The sequence below is a fragment of the Herpailurus yagouaroundi genome, unplaced genomic scaffold (genome assembly GCF_014898765.1).
Source record: "Herpailurus yagouaroundi ecotype Mexico unplaced genomic scaffold, PumYag 193, whole genome shotgun sequence".
In the NCBI taxonomy this organism is placed as follows: Eukaryota; Metazoa; Chordata; class Mammalia; order Carnivora; family Felidae; genus Herpailurus; species Herpailurus yagouaroundi.
Genome location: NW_024412424.1, coordinates 4,701,967 through 4,721,268, shown reverse-complemented (window position 1 = coordinate 4,721,268; position 19,302 = coordinate 4,701,967). Strand labels below are relative to the sequence as shown.

Genomic DNA, 19,302 nt, shown 5'->3' with positions numbered 1-19,302 from the left:
CCCGACGTGGGGCTCGAACCCACAAGTCACGAGATCATGACCTGAGCCGAAGTCGGACGCTTAACCAACTGAGCCACCCAGGGGCCCCTCAAAGCATCTTGTTTATTTAAAAGTTAGAGGAAACCCACAAATATTGGCCTCAATAGGAAATCACATCCCCCGTTCTGACTGGATCCTTAGCAAGCCACTTCCTCTCCTTATCTATTCAACTCAACTGGAGAGGTTTAAACTCTAAGATCCCTCCCCGTGATTAAGAAATGAAGTCTATGAGTCTATAATTTCATGAGTTGCATTTCCATGACGTTCTTCGGGGGATACAAATCTGTAGCTTCGTGCACGTTATCGGTTGAACTGTGTCCTCCTCCTACTCCCCAAGAAACTCTTGTGTTCATGTCCTAATTCCCGGTACCTCTGAATGTGACCTTGTCTGGAAAGAGGGTCACTGCATATGTAATTAGTTAAAATGAGGTCACAGGGGTGAGGGCAGGCCTGTAATCCAATATGACCGGTGTCCCTATAAAAACGGGAAATTTGGACAGAGACCCAGACCAAGGGAGAATGCCAGGTGAAGGCTGGACTTACGCTATCACAAGTCAAGAACACCAGAGATTGCCAGCAACCACCAGAAGTTAAGAGAAAGGCATGGGATGGGTGTTCCCTCACAGCCACAGAAGGAGCCAACACAGCAGACACCCTGATCGTAGACTTCTAGCCTGGAGACCTGTTTAAGCCACCTAGCTGGTGGGACTTTGTTACGGCAGCATGAGCAGACCAACACGGGGCGCCATTTCAGTGGGTGTGAAGGGAATCCCAGTGCATCTCAGAGCCCCTCATGGGCTTTTAGTGTCTACCTTGACCACACAGAACACGACTCCTGACTGAAGACACCCACAGGAGACTGGAAACTGACTTTGTACTGAGATCTGCTCTGTGCCAGGCCCATATATGTGCACATCTCACAGCCACCCTGTGACATTTCTGTTTCCCACTTAGACCAAGGAGGGCATCAGAGCTCAGAGAGGTCCACTCTAACATTCATAGCCCCGAACACGTGGGATCGCTGCCTGAGGCAAGAGGTCATAGCTCCAAGGAGTGCAGTGGGCCACAGCTCAGAGGACACAGGGTGATGCACCTGAGCACAAGGTGTCACAGCCCTGAGGACGTGAGCTCACAGTCCTGATCAAGTAGGGGCATGGCTGCGAGCCTGTAAGGTCATGACCCCAGGGACATGGGGGCAAGGCTTCTGGCACATGGGGTCATGACCCATTCACTGGGGCCATAGCTCTCAACATGCGGGGCCACAGCCCCAGTCACGTGGGGTCACAGTCCTGAGGATGTGAGCTCACAGTCCTGAGAAAGTGGCACTAAAATCCGACATTAAAAATCTCTCCCACCCTCAGTATGTCACAAAACCATTCAGACTGTGGTTGGCACAACGATTTTCCCTTTGCCACCGTCCCCCTGTTCCCTCTTCCTTTCACAGTTTTTAACAGGAAGAAAGGAAATCACTTCCCCACACCCCCCACGGATTGACTGTTCCATCCATCTCATCACTGGTTTGTCTGTCCCTCCTTAATTTATAAAAGATGGCTGATGACGTGCCATACCCCAACCTGAAGTAGGAAATCTATTTCCTTTCCCGTATTATCCCACCCAGCCAATGGCTGGGGCCGTGGCGCTTGGCTGGACACCAGCAGCTAAGTCCTGCGAGGTAAAACGGTGTTTCTCGATTAAACGGCGGGAGCTAGGGCAGAGGAAAGGATGCTGCAGCCAGGACTAAGGAATGGCAGAGCCCAGGCTTCCATCACAGGCTGAAGTACCCCGGGTGCGGTTGCTCTCCTGCCTTGGATCCATAGTAGACATCATGAATGCATGCACTCTCCTGAGTCCAGCCTCAGAATGCCTTGCAACTTAGAAACAGAGAATAGAACTTACAAATAGAAATCGGGCCGAGAGCGGGGCAGAAGTCAGGAGTGGTAGTTCATTCATTAACACATAGTTTTTGAGCACTGAGTTCAAATAGGTCCCTGGGTTTAGAAGTGAGGGGGATCCGGGAAGCCCAGCGACACATGCTTTTTCATTTAGCCCGCCCAACCTACCAAAAGTATTATCTTTTCAACATGCAATCAGTATAAAAGTAGTAAGAAGCTACTTCACGGTATTGTTTTCATACGAAGTCTCTGGAAGTCAGGTGTATTTTGCACTTACAGCCCGTGTACTGTTCAGCTCAAACTAGCCACACTGCAAGTTCTCAAAAGCCACACGGTGACGGCGCTGCTTTCAAGGTGCCACACCGATGACTCGGGGACACACCGAGCCTGCGGGGACTGAGAGGCTTAGCCCAGGGCGGGTGGCACAGCGGCGCCAGGAGACGCAAACCTCAGCGCGCCCCGCGAGCCGGGAGTCCTAGTCCACGCCCCTCTGCCGTGGGGTCCGACGGGACTTGTAGGCGTTGGCCTGCGGAGCGTGCCGGGAGTCGTAGTCCGCGCCCGCCTGCGGCGGCTCTGCGTATCATGGCGGGCTGCGCCGCGCTACCGCACTCTTCCGCTGGGCCCCAGAAAGTTTCGCTTCTGCCAAACAGTGGACCCACGAGCGCGTAAGTGCCGCGGGGGGCCGGCCGGACCTCGGGGGCGCCTGGGCCGCTGTCGGCCTCGGAGCGGAGAACTTCCCTCCCGACGCGGCTTGTCACCTGTTGCCCTCACCGTCCCCGCCCATCCCGGGTCTCCCCCAGACCCGGTCCGAGCCCTTGCCCTTGGCCAGAGGGCCGGGGAGGCACCTCTCGGTCCGCTGCTGAAACTGACCCTGGAACCCTGGCTGCCTCTGGTGGTCAGTTGGAAAGACAGATCCCCAAACACCGGTTCCAGGACCCCCGAAAAGGAGCCCACCATATAGGAGTCTCAGAACAGCCCTTGGATCATTTAGGCACAGGAGGACAGGTCGTGGAGTTTCTGCCAGGATTGTCCGAGAGGCCACTGACTATAAGAAGCGAAGTTCCGGGCTCAGCCGGGCGGGGATAGCCCAGACCTTGTTTCTCCCTCCCTCCCGTAAGGGGACAGTTTGTTCATCCCGGGCCATCTTCGGGCCACGGCCCGTTCTCTTTACCTTATGTTCAGGTGCAGGGGCTCAAAATAGTACCCCCCCCCGCCCCCCACCCCGTGATCTTTCCTGAAACACCTGTGGATTTGGGATTGTCTGTGGTGTGGCTGCTTGGGACTTGCGCTAAAGAGTCCATGCTATTCGGAACCTCGGCTGGGGGATGTTCTAGGGGGAGGCCTGGATTTTATTTTTGTGTAAGGAAAGCATGTGTGTGTGGTTGACACATTAACCACACGTCTCCCTGTTCTGTGCACATGTATCTTCTGATGCCCCTTGTCACTCTTCACAACTCCCACTGGCTGCCCCCTCCAGAAAAAAAAAAGAGCATTTACTGAAGCTGCTTGTGTTGGCCACAGCCTCTGCCCCTCTGCTTGTCTTTACCACGGCAGTTTCCTTTCCCACAGAGAAATGGGTCAGGGGCTCTTTGAGGGCAGAGGATCAGGCTGTAATCAGCTCACTGCCCTCCTGCCCCTGCAAGCCTTGTGGTCTCTGTAGCAAGCTTTACTCCCCTGCCATCTGCCTAATGCGGCTTCCCCTGCGTGTTGGTGCTAATAAAGAGCGGTCTCGCTGAGGTTTTCCGCTTTCAGTGGCTCCCACCTTCCAAAGTGTGCCCATATCAAGTGGGCTCCACTGGACTTTCCCTTCTGTGACAGCTGCTATTCATAAATTACTGAATTCCCTGTACCAGTTGTGGGCCATTGTTCTTATCACCCTGGAAGCCAAAGTTAATTGTCTCAGTGATGGGACTCGGCCTTCTTTGATTAAAGGGATCTGAGAAGCCTCTTTGCTTTAGGAAACAGGTTTTCTGCTTCTCTTACAAGTGTTCATCTCTGGGTTGTGCTTCCTTTCGTTTTTAAGTTGTTTTTGGTATTTTATTAGGAAAATAGTGAAGCATAATCATTGAAAGGATTGTATAGTGAACATTGGCTCGCCTGTTAGAATCTACAACTAATAGTTTACTTCAGTTAGTTTTGTAGTTGTTTTAATGTCAGTCCTCTGGCTATTCCTTGGATGGTCTTTGCTCCGTGTGCCTGGTTTTGGGGCAAAAGCAGGAGATCAAGAGCCACACTTTATTAATTATTTTTTTTATTTTTTATTTTTTTATTTTTTTAAAAATTTTTTTTCAATGTTTATTTATTTTTGGGACAGAGAGAGACAGCACATGAACGGGGGAGGGGCAGAGAGAGAGGGAGACACAGAATCAGAAACAGGCTCCAGGCTCCGAGCCATCAGCCCAGAGCCCGACGCGGGGCTCGAAATCACGGACCGCGAGATCGTGACCTGGCTGAAGTCGGACGCTTAACCGACTGCGCCATCCAGGCGCCCCAAGAGCCACACTTTAAACCACACTAGTCCTTTGGGGGGAGGAAGACCCCTTCCCGCCCCCCCCCCCCGATGTTTGCGATGAGAGAAACTACCCAAAAGAGACAAGATCAGAACATCTGGTGACTTTGACCTGTGCTGGTCACCGAGGCTGTGGGCTGCTGCCTCCAGAACGCATAGTAGGCACTCAAGAAATGGCAGTCCCTCCCTTCCCTGGAGGGGAGAGGTTTGGCTGATGGGTAACCTGTGTTTTCGGGTGATTCCAAGGACAACTTGGGTGACTCCAGACTGGAATGTCCTTAACCACGAGGCAGAGGAAACGTGTTGTCTAGCTGTGGTCTCATAGTGAAAATCACTGATAGGAACTCAGTGTCTGGGGCCACATTCCCTGGAGCAGCCTCAGAACACACAGCAGGTGAGGGTCAATAACTGGTGCCTTGTGACCAGCCAGAGGCCTCCCGTGAGCAGAGATGAGGGGGGTCCAGCTGGTCAGCATCTGCTCACCTGGGCCTCAAAGTCATTGTGTTGCTCCAGAGATAAGCAAGACTCTCTATTTGTGATCTCATTGTCAGCTTGGAGATTTTTGCTTGTTTTTGTTTTTAAAGCTCTTGATTGGTAGAAGGGCCTCTGAGCAACTAAATGGATCAGTAGTGTGGGTACTGAAATGTTTCCTTGGGTCTATATTATCCTCTTGCTGCTTGTAGACATATTGTTTGTCACCGTAATGTCCCTGTAATAAGAGCTTCAGCCTCAGAGCACGTGGGCTCATGGCTTTTATGAGATTAGGGTGGTTGAGCGGAGCTCCGTGGGGCAGGGGGGCATTTCCCCCTTTTCCACATGTTGCGGCCGGTCAGCCTGATGGTTTTCGTGACCACCGATGGTCTTCCACATTCACAAAGGCCTTTGTGGCATTTGAAAGACACTGAGCGCCTGTTTCTAGTTTGGCCAGATCCTGTTTCCAGGGATGAGGACATGTACATCAGTGTGGTTCTGAGGGGATCTGTGGTCTGGTTATAGTACGTCACCCTGCAGCTGTTCTGGGCCCCACGGGCAGGTCTGGCTAACCACCTCAGGAGCCTGGGGTACTGCATCCTTGACCTGGGGCAGAAAACTGAGCCTGTGGGATCCAGAAGAAAAACCCGAGCTGAAAAAGCAACCCAAGCAAGCTGTTGGTCTGCAGGGGGATAGGCCAGGAGGAGAATCCCCGTAGGAGGACCGGGGTGGGCTGGACAGCTGAACCAGACGTGGTGGTTTCACAAGGAGCCAGAAGGAATTTCCTCAAGCTGAACCTGCAGCCCCTTGGGCTTCTTCCAGGGCCGTCTGCAGCCTTGGTCAAGAGCAGGGAGGGGCACTTGGAAGCCTCAACCAAAGTTAGCCACTGGGAACGTCTGCTCTTCTCCTCCCCTACGTCCTCCTTGAGGAAGGTAAAGGGTAACCTCCCCACACTGCACACGGGGCAAAAAAGTCCAAACAAACAAAAAAACCAGGAAAAAGTAAAAAACCACAAACGCCACACACAAGGTAGGAAAAGGTCAAATACCTTCCCCAGGACACACAGATTTGCTAAAATTGCCTGAAAAGAGTTTGGTGAGCTAAACATAGCACGGTATCACCAACTGGGGAATGATCTTTATCGCATAATCCGTTGCACGTTAGGGAATGGAAATTTCACATTGACTAGTCCGATTCCAAAATCTGAATAAGGTTCAAACTGGCAAGCCTCCGCTACAATTGGTAAAAGAGAAGATGGTTTTCTTGCCCAGCGCCAAGCCCCAGCCTCAGAGCCATCCTGGGTCTTGCTTGCCCTTCCTGTCTGCCAGCATAGCCCCACCCCCGAGCCCGTGTGCACCCGGATGTTCCACTTGTCATCCAAACACGGCTGTGCTCAGACCCATCCATACTTCCCCTCTACCCTGGGAGTGTTCCGGTTGACGGTTCCAGATCAAAGTCCCAGGGATGCAGACAGGAGAGGGCCTTGCGTGGGCTGGGTGAGTCGGGGAGGTGGCTGTAACGGCCGTGGCTATCCTTGACCAGATAGAGTGAAGGAGGCTTCTGGATAAGGCTGCCTCAGGCCGGAGCTGTGGGGCACGCTTTATCCAGCCAGTCCCTAAATTACGTTATTCCCTTTCTTCTTGGGATAGTAATGCTGTAATATTTCCACAGTAATGACGGTATAATGTCTATAATTACAAATTACACAAGTAATTTATGTCCAGTAAAGGAAACTTGAGAATGATCAGAGAAATCGAATGTTTTGAAAATTTGCCCACGTTTTCCCGCCATGGAAGGATAATTCTCATCATTTACATGTTGGTGCCTTTCTACGCCTAAAGTTTAGTTAGATCTTCGGAGTAAGAGACTACGGGTCCGGTTTTGTCTAACTGGTTCATCCATTCCCCAAGTAAGGTATTGAGGGCTCTCTAGGGGTCAGGACTGCACTCTGTGCTGGAGAGATGGTGAGTAGCAGTGGAGCTTACGGACTCATGGAGAAAACAGATTAAACGAGAAATGACCGTACGGGCGAATGGCCACAAACGTGGAAGAAAGGCAGTGGTGGCTTAGGATCCCGAGCAGCGTAGAACCCGGGGTCTCACGTGTTCTGTTCATCGAAGAACTTCTCAGGCCTCCAGCGACCTCTTTTTGGTCTATAAGCTTAGGAGGAGCTTTGCCCCTCTGGACGGGGGTTCCTGGAAGGCCAGCGCCCACTGGCCTTGTTCACGGCTGCGGCCCCCGCTCCTGGGTCAGGCCCGCCTCTTACCAGTGGTGCCCAACAAACCGCCCGGGAGGCGGTTTGTTAACACGTACGGGTTACAGTTGGCTTCTTCAAGGCTGTGTTTTTTGGCACAGTATGTTCTGGCAGAGATTCCGTTCGTGATTCGTCATTGGCTGTGCTCGCCCCCTTGACACTCTGGTCAGGATTGTCCCCGCCCTGAGCATAGGATCTTGGAGCTCTGTGACGTTCTCCATGTGCGCGGGGTTAGTGCTGTCCGGGGGCAGGAATCCACAGATGCCCCAGATGGTGTCTCATGTTCGTGCAGCTGTTCCAGAGGCTGCCCAGAGCTTCCCACGTGCCGTCACCACCTCCCGGGCATTTCCTCTGGGCTCTCCGGTGACAAGGCCTCCGCCCTGCCGCCCCAGGTATGGGGGTGAGGCTCCTACCAGAGCGGCCTGCCTTCCACCTTCCTGAAAGAGATGGTTCGGTTTCCCCAGGCCCAGAGGCAACACCTCACACCCACGGGTCTCTCCGTCCTGCCTTCCTGGGCCAGTGGACGGGGACGGGGGGGCCAGTTTTGGGTGTGTCCCGGAGGCATGACCAAGAAACCCAGGATGGCTGTCGTCGGTGGGAGCGCGAGGGCCAAGAGAAAGTTCAGACAGCGATGGGCAACTCTCAAGTCCCCCTTCCCTTTAAGAAAGAAGAGTGCAAGCGAGAAGGAGTGTTTGGGGAAGGTGACCCAGGCCTGCAGTTGGTCAACACTTTAATTAGGTCTGAGGGGTTGGGCCGCCTCGTGAGGCTTTGTTCATTAGTGCTGTGACGGCACCCTCTCGAAGCTCTGCTGAGGGCAGCCTGCTCCCCGACCCTTTTGTGTGGAGCCAGCAGGACCGCCGGGCCTTCGGAGCCCCAGGTACCAGCCAAGTGCCCTCCTTTCCAGGGGTGGCAACTACATAGACGCTAGTGGCTGTGCTCAACCAGACCGAGGCGATGGACTTTTCCAGAAAGGCTTTCTGCTTTCGGCCCATCTGAACCGTCCTTGCCAACGTGCTTTCCTGGTCAGGGTGGAATTCACAACTGACATGCTCCACCTCGTCTGGGAGTGGGGGCCCCTATCTGGGTCCCTTCTCAGCTAGCGGGTGAGGAGCAAGCACAGAACGTTCTGAAGACCAGGCAGGGTTGTCTTCCACGCCCCAAGCCTGCTCCCCCTTGGATCCTTCTTTCCTAATGTGACTAGTCAGTTTGCTGTAATTGCTCCTGCCAGAGCCAGTTTCTGGGCAACGTTAAGAGTATTAGTCATTTGCACCATAGCGTAAATAAGTTTACGTGAGCCGTTTGGTGCCTTTCTTTCTTAATCTGGGACTAGACTTCTGTCTCTATTGTTACGGCATCTGGGCAGACATAGGAGGAGTTTGGAGGTCGGGGAAGAGTTTTACCTCTGATATAATACCTAAGCCATGACTAGGATCTCAGGCAATAGTCCCGGGTGCATTTAGTCCCTTTTCCACTCTACCAGAATATTGGATGCTTGCAGACGTGCTGGATAAGCGTAAACATAATTTTGAGCTGTTGGCACGAGATTTCAATGTTCCCCCAAAGTTTATAAAATGAATTTCTCTGGCATTTGAAAGAGCTTGCCAGAAACAAGCGAGGGAGGTTTTTACAAGCCATGCAGCAAGGGCCCTGGGTTCATGGAGGCATGGGATACGCTCTTTGGGGCCCTCGCGAGGTGTGGGAGTCCTGGAGTCGTTCCCCTGGTGCTGAAGCGGCCAAGGCCAAGGCCCAGGCAGTGCAGACTGAAGCTCTCCGTGTCTCCTGAGTTAGGAGAGCAGCTGGCTGATGGCCTGTCAGGATCCTGCTGCTTCAGGCCATCTCTGTGATACCACAAGAAACAGATAGTCAGTGGTTGTCCCAGGTTCCAGGCACACAGCTTCTGGAACCCTAGGAATTTCCTGAGTGATGGGAGTGTCTTTTGTTAAGTGTGCCTCTTTTCAGCCACGCCTGAGTTTATGCTAATAGGGTGACCCTCCTCAGCCCCTGGGATGGCTTCAGGGTGGGGGCTGGTTGCCTGAAGAGGCAACCATGGGATTAGAGGGTTGGAACTTTCAGCCCCGCTCCAGACCTCAGGGGAGTGGGCTGAAGGAGTTAATCACCCAAGTCTGCGGAATGAGGCCTCCATTAAACCCCGAAGTGAGGGGGTCCTGCGAGGTGCTGCTGGGTGGGGAGCCCTGAGTGCATAGAAGCTTTGCAAACCTCAAACCAGCCCCCCCCCCCAACTCTGCGCCTCTCGTCTCTTCCACCTGGCTGTTCCCAGATTGTATCTTTTAAGATAAACCAGTCATCTTAATGTTTTTCCAGATCTTGAGAGCTGTTCTAGCAAATTATGGAACCTAAGGAGAGGGGATCGTGGGAATCCCTAATTTAGAGCCGGTTGGTCAGAAGTACGGGTAGCAGCCTGGGACTTGGGACCAGCGTCTGACAGCCAGGGCCGTCTTGTGGACAGAGCCCTTGACCTGTGGGGTCTGCACTGACTCCAGGTCATTAGTATCAGAACTGAACCGAACTGGAGAACCCCCAGTCGGTGTCAGAACTGGTTATTGGTGTGGAAAAAAAGCCACATGACCGTGGTGTGGAGAGAGTGCCGCATTCTGTGTCTTCCGGTGGTTAATAATGACCTCAGACCAGGGAAGAGGGAGGGCAGACTGCTAAGAGCCGTCACCCCAAAGTTCAGGAAAAGAGCATTCCTATAGGAACCATGATCTTCCAAGGAAGCTCTGATTAACTGCCTGAAACCCTGTGAGGTGGGGGCACCTGGGGGGCTCAGTCGGTTGAACGTCTGACTTCAGCTCAGGTGGTGATCGCATGGTCCGTGGGTTCGAGCCCCGCGTCGGGCTCTGTGCTGACAGCTCAGAGCCTGGAGTCTGCTTCAGATTCTGTGTGTCCCTCTCTCTCTGCCCCTGCCCCGCTGATACGGTGTCTCTCTCTGTCTCAAAAATAAATAAATGTTAAGAAAAACAAAAGAAACCCCTGTGAGGTGGGACCCCCATCCGCGGTGGGGAAGCCCACCGCGACCTGCAGGTCCAGCAGCCGGTTCTCTTGGGGCACATTACCTGGGTGGTGACTCAGGCTTTCCGGAAAAGCAGCTTGTGTAATCAGCAGCTGGGCACAGCTCACCCCGTGACCCGGGAACTTGGCATCAGCTGAGCGCGCTCCGAGGGTCAGGCGGAGGCGGCCTCGCCCGGCCGTGCGGACACAGGGCCGTCTCCCCAGAGTCCCCGCACGTCTCGAAGGAGCACGTTTCTGTCTGTCGAGGCTCATGAGGGCAGGCCTCAGAGACGGCTGGTTCCCAGGGTCCGGGTGTCCACCCGGCCGGAGCCTGTCCTGCGAGATGCTGCTGGGTGGGGAGCCCTGAGGGCGTAGAAGCTTCGCAGACCTCAAACCAGCCCCCCCCCCTCCCGCCAACTCTGCGCCTCTTGTCTCTTCCGCCTGGTTGTTCCCAGATTGTATCTTTTAAGATAAACCAGTCATCTTAATGTTTTTCCAAATCTTTTTTTAAATTTTTTTTTTTTTCAACGTTTATTTATTTTTGGGACAGAGAGAGACAGAGCATGAACGGGGGGAGGGGCAGAGAGAGAGGGAGACACAGAATCGGAAACAGGCTCCAGGCTCTGAGCCGTCAGCCCAGAGCCCGACGCGGGGCTCGAACTCCCGGACCGCGAGATCGTGACCTGAGCGGAAGTCGGCCGCTTAACCGACTGCGCCACCCAGGCGCCCCATGTTTTTCCAAATCTTGAGGGCTGTTCTAGCAAATTATGGAGCCTAACTCAGAATCTGCCCTCTTCCACGAGTTGGGTCTCCGCCTGGTTTGAAGCGTGCACACAGGCCCAGGGCCTTTGAAGACTTGGGTGTCTGTCATTTTCCTCGAGCGTCTTTCTCCCAGGAACGACAAGGCTGTCCATTGACAACAGCCAAATGAGAGGAATTTCGGGAGAGAAGCAGCCTCCATGCTCGCTGTCCCCCTTCCCCCCCGCCATCCCGGTGCCCTTTCCTCCTTGGGTCTCTTCAAAAGACCTCATCCTCATTTTTCAGGCCTGGCACACCTCGGTTGCCCCCTCCTCTCACCCTCTCCCTCCCCCAAGTGGAATTAATTTTCCCTTCCTGAGGCCCCAGGGCATCTTCCTAAATTCGTCACAGTGCGGCCTTTTTTGTTGAGATACAGTCTGCAGTCTGTGAGTTTTGACAAATGTATGTTTGTCAGATACGGTCATGTAACCACCACCACGGGCAAGACACGGAACAGAACTGCCGCCCCCCCCGCCCCAATTTCTGCCAACTCTTGTAGTCATGCCCCCCCTTCACCGCCACCCCCTCCCGCCCAGGCCCTGGCAGCCACCACTGTGACCTCTCCCCCACGTTTTGCCTTTGCGAGAATATCATGCAAATGGAATCATAAAGGACGTAGCCTTTTCCGTCTGGCTGTTTTCGCTCAGCAGGAAGCATCTGTTGTACATGTCCATGGCCCAACCCTTTCATCGCTGAGTACCCGTCGCTTTTTATTCCTATGTCTGCATGGAGCTCTTCTGCCGTGTCCAGATAGCGGGATATTTTTCTTTTTTTTTTTTTCTTTTTTTAAAAAAATTTTTTTTTTCAACGTTTATTTTTGGGACAGAGAGAGACAGAGCATGAACAGGGGAGGGGCAGAGAGAGAGGGAGTCACAGAATCGGAAACAGGCTCCAGGCTCTGAGCCATCAGCCCAGAGCCCGATGCGGGGCTCGAACTCACAGACCGCGAGATCGTGACCTGGCTGAAGTCGGACGCTTAACCGACTGCGCCACCCAGGCGCAAGATAGCGGGATATTTTTCTGTCTGTCTGCTTGGTGCACAGCCGAGCTCCTCCAGGGCTAGACCGTGCCTCGCGTGCATCCGTGTCCCCAGCCTGCGCATGGAAGGAACTTGACACAGCATGGTGTCGGGGCAGCTGTGCATTGACAGTGCGGACCCTGGACTCTCTCTACCTCTCCGGGAGGGGCAGCGTGCCCACCGAGGCATCGGACCCCCTGCAGAAGCCCGGCTGAGCCCGGGTTCTGGCTCTCCGCAGGGCCCTGGCTGGCCCCTGCTCGGGCTCTGTGCTCAGCAGGTGCCCCAGAGAGCCGCCTAGGGATGGGCAGGCTGCCTTCTCGAAACCCACTCCCACCCTCGGTTTAGTGTCTGTGGCGGGCAGGGGGTATCTAATACCTCTTAAGGGGCTTTGGAGGGCTCTCTGTGGGCCCCCTGCCTCTCTTGGGCTCCATGTCAGGAATCGCTGGGAGTGTGGTTTTGGTGTGTGCCTGTCTCATTCCTCCGAGGCCAGAGAAGCCCTCTTTGGGCCTTGTTTGCACTGAGTCCCAGCTGTGCCAGCTTGTTAGTTAAAAATAGGCCAAGGCATATCCGCCCTGTGACAGGCCCTTCTTGCTTCAGGCTCATGCTGGAATGCTTATGTAAATATTTGGAGGAACTTGAAACCTGGGACTGTTTCTATTCCAGAGTCATATTGCCTGGACTCTTGGAGCGGGAAGGGGAATAGGGCTGTGGGAAAGGGAGGGCCAGCACGTGTGAGAAACACTCAGGGTGGCGGCTCATTATTTGGGAGACGCTGGAGTTCAGGGTGGTTCCTAGAAGCCAGCAGAAGGGGTTGGCCATTTGTAGTAGGGACGATGCTGAGCTATAGATCCACAGGGTTTGAATCAGACTGACCAGGGCCCAGACCACGATTCGCTCCTTATTGGCCCACGGCCTTAGGCGAGTTTTATGTGGCTTCTCCAACTGGTGTTCTCTACCCCACTAAGGCGGTTGTGGGATGAAAATGATCACGCGTGTAAAGCCCCTATCAGGACCCAGCGCATAGCACACAGTAGGCCCTCACTCAGTGGTGGCTGCTCTGGCTTCCTCTAGTCTCGCCACCTGCTTTTGCCAACAAGCATGACACAACCTGGTGTTGGATGTCTACGAATTGGAGATGCTCAATTCTTTTTTTTTAAATTGTTTTTTAATGTTTATTTATTTTTGAGAGAGAGAGAGAGAGAGAGAGAGAGAGAGAGTGGGCGCGTGCATGTGTGAGCAAGCTGGGGAGGAGCAGAGAGAGAGGGAGACACGGAATCCGAAGCAGGCTCCAGGCTCTGAGCCGTCAGCACAGAACCCAACGCGGGACTCAAACTCACAAACCTCGAGATCATGACCTGAGCCGAAGTCGTATGCTTAACTGCCTGAGCCACTCAGGTGCCCCTAGAGACGTCCATTTCTGACGTTTCTTCTGTAGAAGGGACACTGGAGCGTCCCCGTGCATACCCACACTTGTCTCCAGTGCCACTCGTGTGTCCTCACCTCTGCTGGTCTTCAGCCACTACCGTGTCCTTAAATCACTTTAGCAGCTGTCCGAGCAGGGCTGGTAACTCAGGACTCACCAGCTGCAAGAGGACTGTAACCAAGCTTAAAATAGAGCCGTGTCCCTTGACTGGACCGAGGGTTGCCCGGGCCCCCGATGCAGGCCAGGCGGCGTCTACACAGCCAGGCCGAGCTGGGTTCTGGGCAGCTGGAGCTGCTGAGCCTCCACGAGCGAGCCGCTTCCCCCACAAGGCAAGCCTGGCTCTCTTTGGTCCCGAAGCCCCAGGGGTCCTCAGCCTCTCACCTCTACGCCTCTACCGCCACCGGCCAGACGTTACTAACTGTTGGTCAGGGGAAGCCAGCCTGGGGAGGACAGGGGGCCGGGCGTGGGGGAGACAGGGGTCTGGTGGTGGCCGGCGCCATCAGCTTAGCAGGCCGTCTGAATGTGGGTTGGGCTGGGTCTGGCCTCCCCAGAGTGACGGGAGCCCCTGGGAGGCATTTCTCAAGGTTGAAGGAGGGTGAGGCAGTCACGCCTAAGAGGGGAGTAGAGGAGAGACGCTCAGTGAGTCATGCTGTTTGGTTGAACCTATCGCCTTTTAAGCCCCAACCCAGGTCATTGTGTCTGAAAAGAAGTGTGTCAGAAGCCAGCCAGGGAATGCCCACCGGGCAAGGCCCACACAGAAAGGTCAAGCCCTTTCCGCTGAGTGAAGACACCCAGATGGGGCGACTTTGGGCCCCGGGGCATGCCCCTCTCATCCTGTCTTCATGCTGTGTCTGTCACTGAGCCCTCCACGGCCTCCCTCTCCCTCTCCAGGTGTCACCAGGGAGTCTGACCTCTGCTGAACGGACCCAGGCGGGAGGCGCACAGCCGAGAGAGGCGGCCGGCAGCCAGTGGCCATGGCCTCCCCCATCGCAGAGAGCCAGCTGCAGAGAATCATCCGCGATTTGCAAGGTGCCGTTGGGGAGGGGACACGCCAGGCTTGGCTGTGGGGGAGCTGGGCTGTGCTCCTGCCGCCCTCTCATCCTCGACACACGGGGAGTGACTGGAGCCCTCGGGACACGTTGCGTGGAGGTGTTTGGGGCTTGGGTGTCCGCCCTGTGTCAGGCGGGGGCGGCTGGCCCGGGCCTCCTCTCAGGGCCCTGGGAAGCCAGTTTGTCAACAAAATCCAATACCATTTTCTTTCTTCTTTTTTTTTTTTTTAATTTTTTTTTTTTTTAATGTTTGTTTATTTCTGAGACAGAGACAGAGCATGAGCGGGGGAGGGGCGGAGAGAAAAGGAGACACAGAATTGGAAGCCGGCTCCAGGCTCCGCGCTGTCCGCACAGAGCCCGATGCGGGGCTCGAACCCACAAACCGTGAGATCGTGACCTGAGCCGACGTTGGTCGCTCAACCGACCGAGCCACCCAGGCGCCCCAAGCCAATACCCTTTCCTGGGCCTGGGTCTGCTTTCAGTTCATGTGGGCGTGAGTGCTACAAGCCCCCTGTTCGGTCTGGCGGAATCTCAGGCCTCCGGGCCGCGATGGAGTTGGCCCATTTGGGGAGGCCGCGTTCTCCCTGCCTCAGCAGGATGGCCAGACACCCGTCTCTCTTGTTTTGTCGTCCTACCCAGTCCTGGCGGGCGGACAGCCTGTCTCCTGTGACGCACTGCAGTTCTGGGCCCGCCGCCTCCCGGACGCCCCTGAGCTCAGCGCAGGGATGAGACTCGCAGCTCCCGTGTCCCTGGAGAAGGGCCGGGGACGGTGCACGCGGAGTGAGGCAGGCTCAGGGGAGGAGCCGACCGCTTTCTCTCCCGGCTGCAGAGTCTAGGGACCGAGCTCACCCTTTTAGGTGACGTGCCGAGGGTCAGGAGTTGGGCAAGCTTCCCGCCCGCCTGAGCTCACCGGGGCTGGTCCGTACGGGTCTTCGGAGCTCCCACGCGGTTGCTACAGGCGGTCTGAAGCTGACCGCTTCTAACATGTCACAGAGATTACGGCGACGCCGTCCTGAGTCAGGTTCCTACCTGCGAGCACAGTGATGAGCAGCCGCGGTCTGTCACACCCGGGGCCGCTGGGCTAGTGGCGGCCGCAGCACGCTTCTCACCCTGCTGGTCAAAGGTCAGTGAGAGAAGAGTCGGTCAGGCTTGCCTCCCATTGGTGTAGCACTTCGGGCCTCGAATAAGCCGAGAATCACATGACGTTCCACACGTGCCAGGCCTTATGTTAGTAGCCCGTTATGTCCTCACATTTGGTCTGCGAGGTAGGAACCATTATCCCCATTCTGCAGATGCAGAGAGGGGCACAGAGAGGTTAAGTGACTTGCCTAAGGTCACACATCCAGTTGGGCGGAGCCTGGGTTTGCATACACACCAGGTGTCAGAGTCTACACTCTTAACCACACCAGCCTACTTCCAGCTAAAACGGTAGATGGTTTTTCTCCTTCAGCCTAAACACACACACATACACACACACACGCAGAGAAAGCGAAATGGCAGGCCCTGCAAATCTGAGTTCACCACTGGCCTTGAGAAGTTTCTCCACAAAGGAGGCCACCTTTTCTGCGTGTCAGTCTCTGGTTCTCCAGCATGACTTTGGGACCCAGGGGTCTTTATTGGGAGGGAAGAGAGGACCCCTGCTAGAGCCTCTGGTCCAGGGAGGGGGCCAGACATTGGCACTTGTTCACGTACCCTTTCCCACCCTTGTCCCAACTGTCCTGGTCATCTCTGGCATCCCAAGGCCATCTGACCCGCCCGCTGAGCACTTGGAAACACCACTTTCTCAAGACCCTTCCCTTGCATCTGTTGGTAACTGTCTTCATCGGCACACGACAGATCTTCAGCATCTAGCATGGGAGTGGAACGTCCCCGGGCGAGGGGTTCTTGGGCAGTGCGCAGCCTTCGTGCCTGCACAGGGCAGCCCACTCGTCCTCCTGGGGACAGCACTGACGAGGGCTTTGGGGTCAGCTCCTGGCTCTGCCTTTTAACCCTGGAAGATGTGGGATGAGTCCCGTCACCTTTCCGAGGTCCCGTTGCTTTCTTCGTGCGCAAGGTCAGCTCGACGGTAACACCCACTTCTCAAGATTGTTGGCAGACATAGATGTATAATTCACATAAAACTAAGATTATCCCTAAGTAATGCATTTGGATTATCAGAGATTAGAGCGGCAAACTTCGTATTTCATACCCAAGCCTCCTTCTTTCAAAATTTCGGGAGTTCCCAGATCAGGTTGTGAGCATTAACCCAGGCTGAGTGGTGGAGGGGGGAAAGGCTTGTGCCTTCCCTGGTCCCCGGCCCTCCCCCGGCTCTCAAAGCCAGCCGCGGCCAATACTTCTAGAGGGTGCCACTGGACGGCAGTCACTTGTGAGAATTAGTCCCAAGAGCCTGTCTTTGCCCTTTGCTGACCTCTGCCTGAGGGGTTGGTAGCGATTGCATTTTAGCGGCTCGGGCTCAGCTTCAGTGCCGGGCCGGCCTGCTTTCCAGCTGTGGTGCCTGGGAGCTCCTGTTCCTTACGAAGAAGGAAGGTCACAGGGGAAGGTCGTTTTGTCCAGCGGGCCCCAGCCATCTAGCTGGGGGCACTTTGCCCAGTGTCTACACCAAACACAGCTTCTCACAGTCTCTCTGTCCCACAGCAGAGGCCGTAAATGAGAGTCAAGGTGGTTTTCCTTTCTTTGTGCACAGGGAGGTCAGTTCTTTCAGAAGTGGAGAGGCGAGCCCCGGAGTCAGAAAGCCCTTGAGAAGACCAGGGTTCTCATTCCAGCTCTGCTGTTCACCGCGCTTCGTCTTTGGCGAGTGCTCTGACTTCCCCAGGGGCTCCTTATCCACCAATAGGGATGATGATATCAGCCTTCATCGGTCTTTTTTTTTTTTTTTTTTTAATGTTTATTTTGACAGAGAGAGAGAGAGAGAGAGAGAGAAAGGGAAAGAACAGGAGTGGGGAGGGACAGAGAGTGAGAGAGAAAGGGAATCCCGAGCAGGCTCCATGCTGTCAGCACAGAGCCCGACGTGAGGCTCAATCTCACGGAGCGTGAGATCATGACCGGAGCCGAAATCAAGAGTCAGACACTTCACCGATGGAACCACCCAGGCGCCCCATCGGCCTTCATCATTCTTAAGTTTTTTTGTTTTTGTTTTTGTTTTTTCACATTTTAACAGTTTGGAAATTGGGATCATTTTAAGACCAGTCGCGTGTTAGCTTTGTCAAAACAAAACAACCCTGCCCCTCAGTGCCATATTCAGTGAGAAGGCCGCGCAAAGGCCTGGCCCCTGAGGGGCCCTCAGCTCCCAGAAGCAGGTGTCATTGTCGTTCTTGGGATTGTTCCCTTATTTGCACATTCTGGGGCTTCTTGAAGCCGGGACTTACCCTGTACTGAGCAGTAGGGTTATGGGGAAGAACGACAAGGAACGTGGCCGGAATGAAGGGCAAAGCTTTCTGGAAGTCACCGGCAGGGGCCTGCTGAGTGACCCATGCACATAGCAAACGTGTGTTGCATGCATATTACGGGCCTACATGGTAGAGGCCTACAGGGATGGCCGAGAAGTGTGCCCCATCAGGGAGCTGTTCTAGAATACCTACCTGGGGGCTCTCAGGCCACCTGGACGCCTTCAGGCCCGGCATTACATCCATCGAGCGTTTCATATCGCTTTTTGTTTCCACGGGGCTCTGCCATCATCGACCACTTGCTTCTCGCGCGTCCTGGGGGTAATTCTGTTTCTCCCTCTGAGGTCAGTTATGCGTTCCTGTTTGTTGTCTTAAAGATGCCGTGACAGAGCTAAGCAAAGAATTTAAGGAAGCAGGGGAGCCCATCACGGATGACAGCACCAGCTTACACAAGTTTTCTTATAAACTCGAGTATCTCCTTCAAGTAAGTGACTCCCGTACCATGTTGATTTCTGCTCTGTTCTGTTTCTCTCTTGCATGACTCATCAGCCTTCAGGATGTGGGTCAGACAGCTCTGTGGAGCCATCAAGCCCTGCTGGTTAGACTGAAAGTTCGTGCAGTCCCCGGCGAGAGCTTGAGCCTCCCAAGTGCAAGCCTCTGAAAAGTCAGAATGTTGCCCCTTAGGATGATTGTAGGAATCAAGAACATTCTTTAGAGATTTAGGTCATCTTAAGGCTGGTCATGAGGTCACTGGATAGCAGGGATCTTCACTTTGGGGCAGTCACAGACCCCTTTGAGAGTCTAGTTAAAAGCTGTGGAATCTGTCCCCAGGCAGACGTGCATTGCATGCACACCCAGTCACACGTTCCCCACACTGAAGATGATCCAGAAGCCCCCGTTTTAGATCCTTGTTGCTCAAAGTGTGGCCCACAGACCAGCAGCAGCAGCATCACCTGGGGGCAGGTTAGAAATGTATTCTCAGTTCCCGCCCTGACCTGCTGAATCGGGGTCTCTGAGGTCAACCCGGGAAGTTTTGTTTGAACTCGCTCGCAGTGTGATGCTTCTGTCCGCTTGGTTCAAGAAACGCAGATCTACAGGGGCGCCTGGGTGGCTCAGTTGGTTAAACGTCCAACTTTGGCCCAGGTTAAGATGTCAGAATTTGTGAGTTCAAGCCCCGCGTCGGGCTCTGTGCTGACAGCTTGGAGCCTGGAGGCTGCTTCAGATTCTGTGTCTCCCCCTCTCTCTGCCCCTCCTCCGCCCCATGCTCTGTCTCTCTCTCTCAAAAATAAACAAAACATTAAAAGAAAAAAAAAACACACCACCACACAGATCTAGAGAACTCTGCAGATGTGGAAAACCACAGGCAATCACAGGAGGCAGGAAGGAAGTGGACCAAAATGTTAACGGAAGTTCTCCGAGGGACAGGGCATTGGGCATTATAGTTTTTTTCTTTTTTT

At 54.4% G+C, this 19,302-nt stretch overlaps 1 protein-coding gene across 3 annotated transcripts in view; it reads left to right on the top strand.

Annotated features, from left to right (window-relative positions):
* Positions 1-2,466: 2,466 nt before the first annotated feature.
* Positions 2,467-19,302, top strand: part of FYCO1 (FYVE and coiled-coil domain autophagy adaptor 1) — a 74,793-nt gene continuing 57,957 nt past the window's right edge. Inside the window, exons 1-3 of one of the 3 annotated variants that reach the window (XM_040445116.1) lie at positions 2,467-2,596; positions 14,305-14,442; positions 18,223-18,329. In XM_040445116.1, coding sequence (XP_040301050.1) covers positions 14,388-14,442; positions 18,223-18,329 — 162 coding nt within the window. In that variant the 5' untranslated portion in view covers positions 2,467-2,596; positions 14,305-14,387. Of the gene's footprint in view, positions 2,597-13,619; positions 13,743-14,304; positions 14,443-18,222; positions 18,330-19,302 lie in introns of those variants that run through there. The other 2 variants (XM_040445114.1, XM_040445115.1) reach the window with 2 other exon arrangements.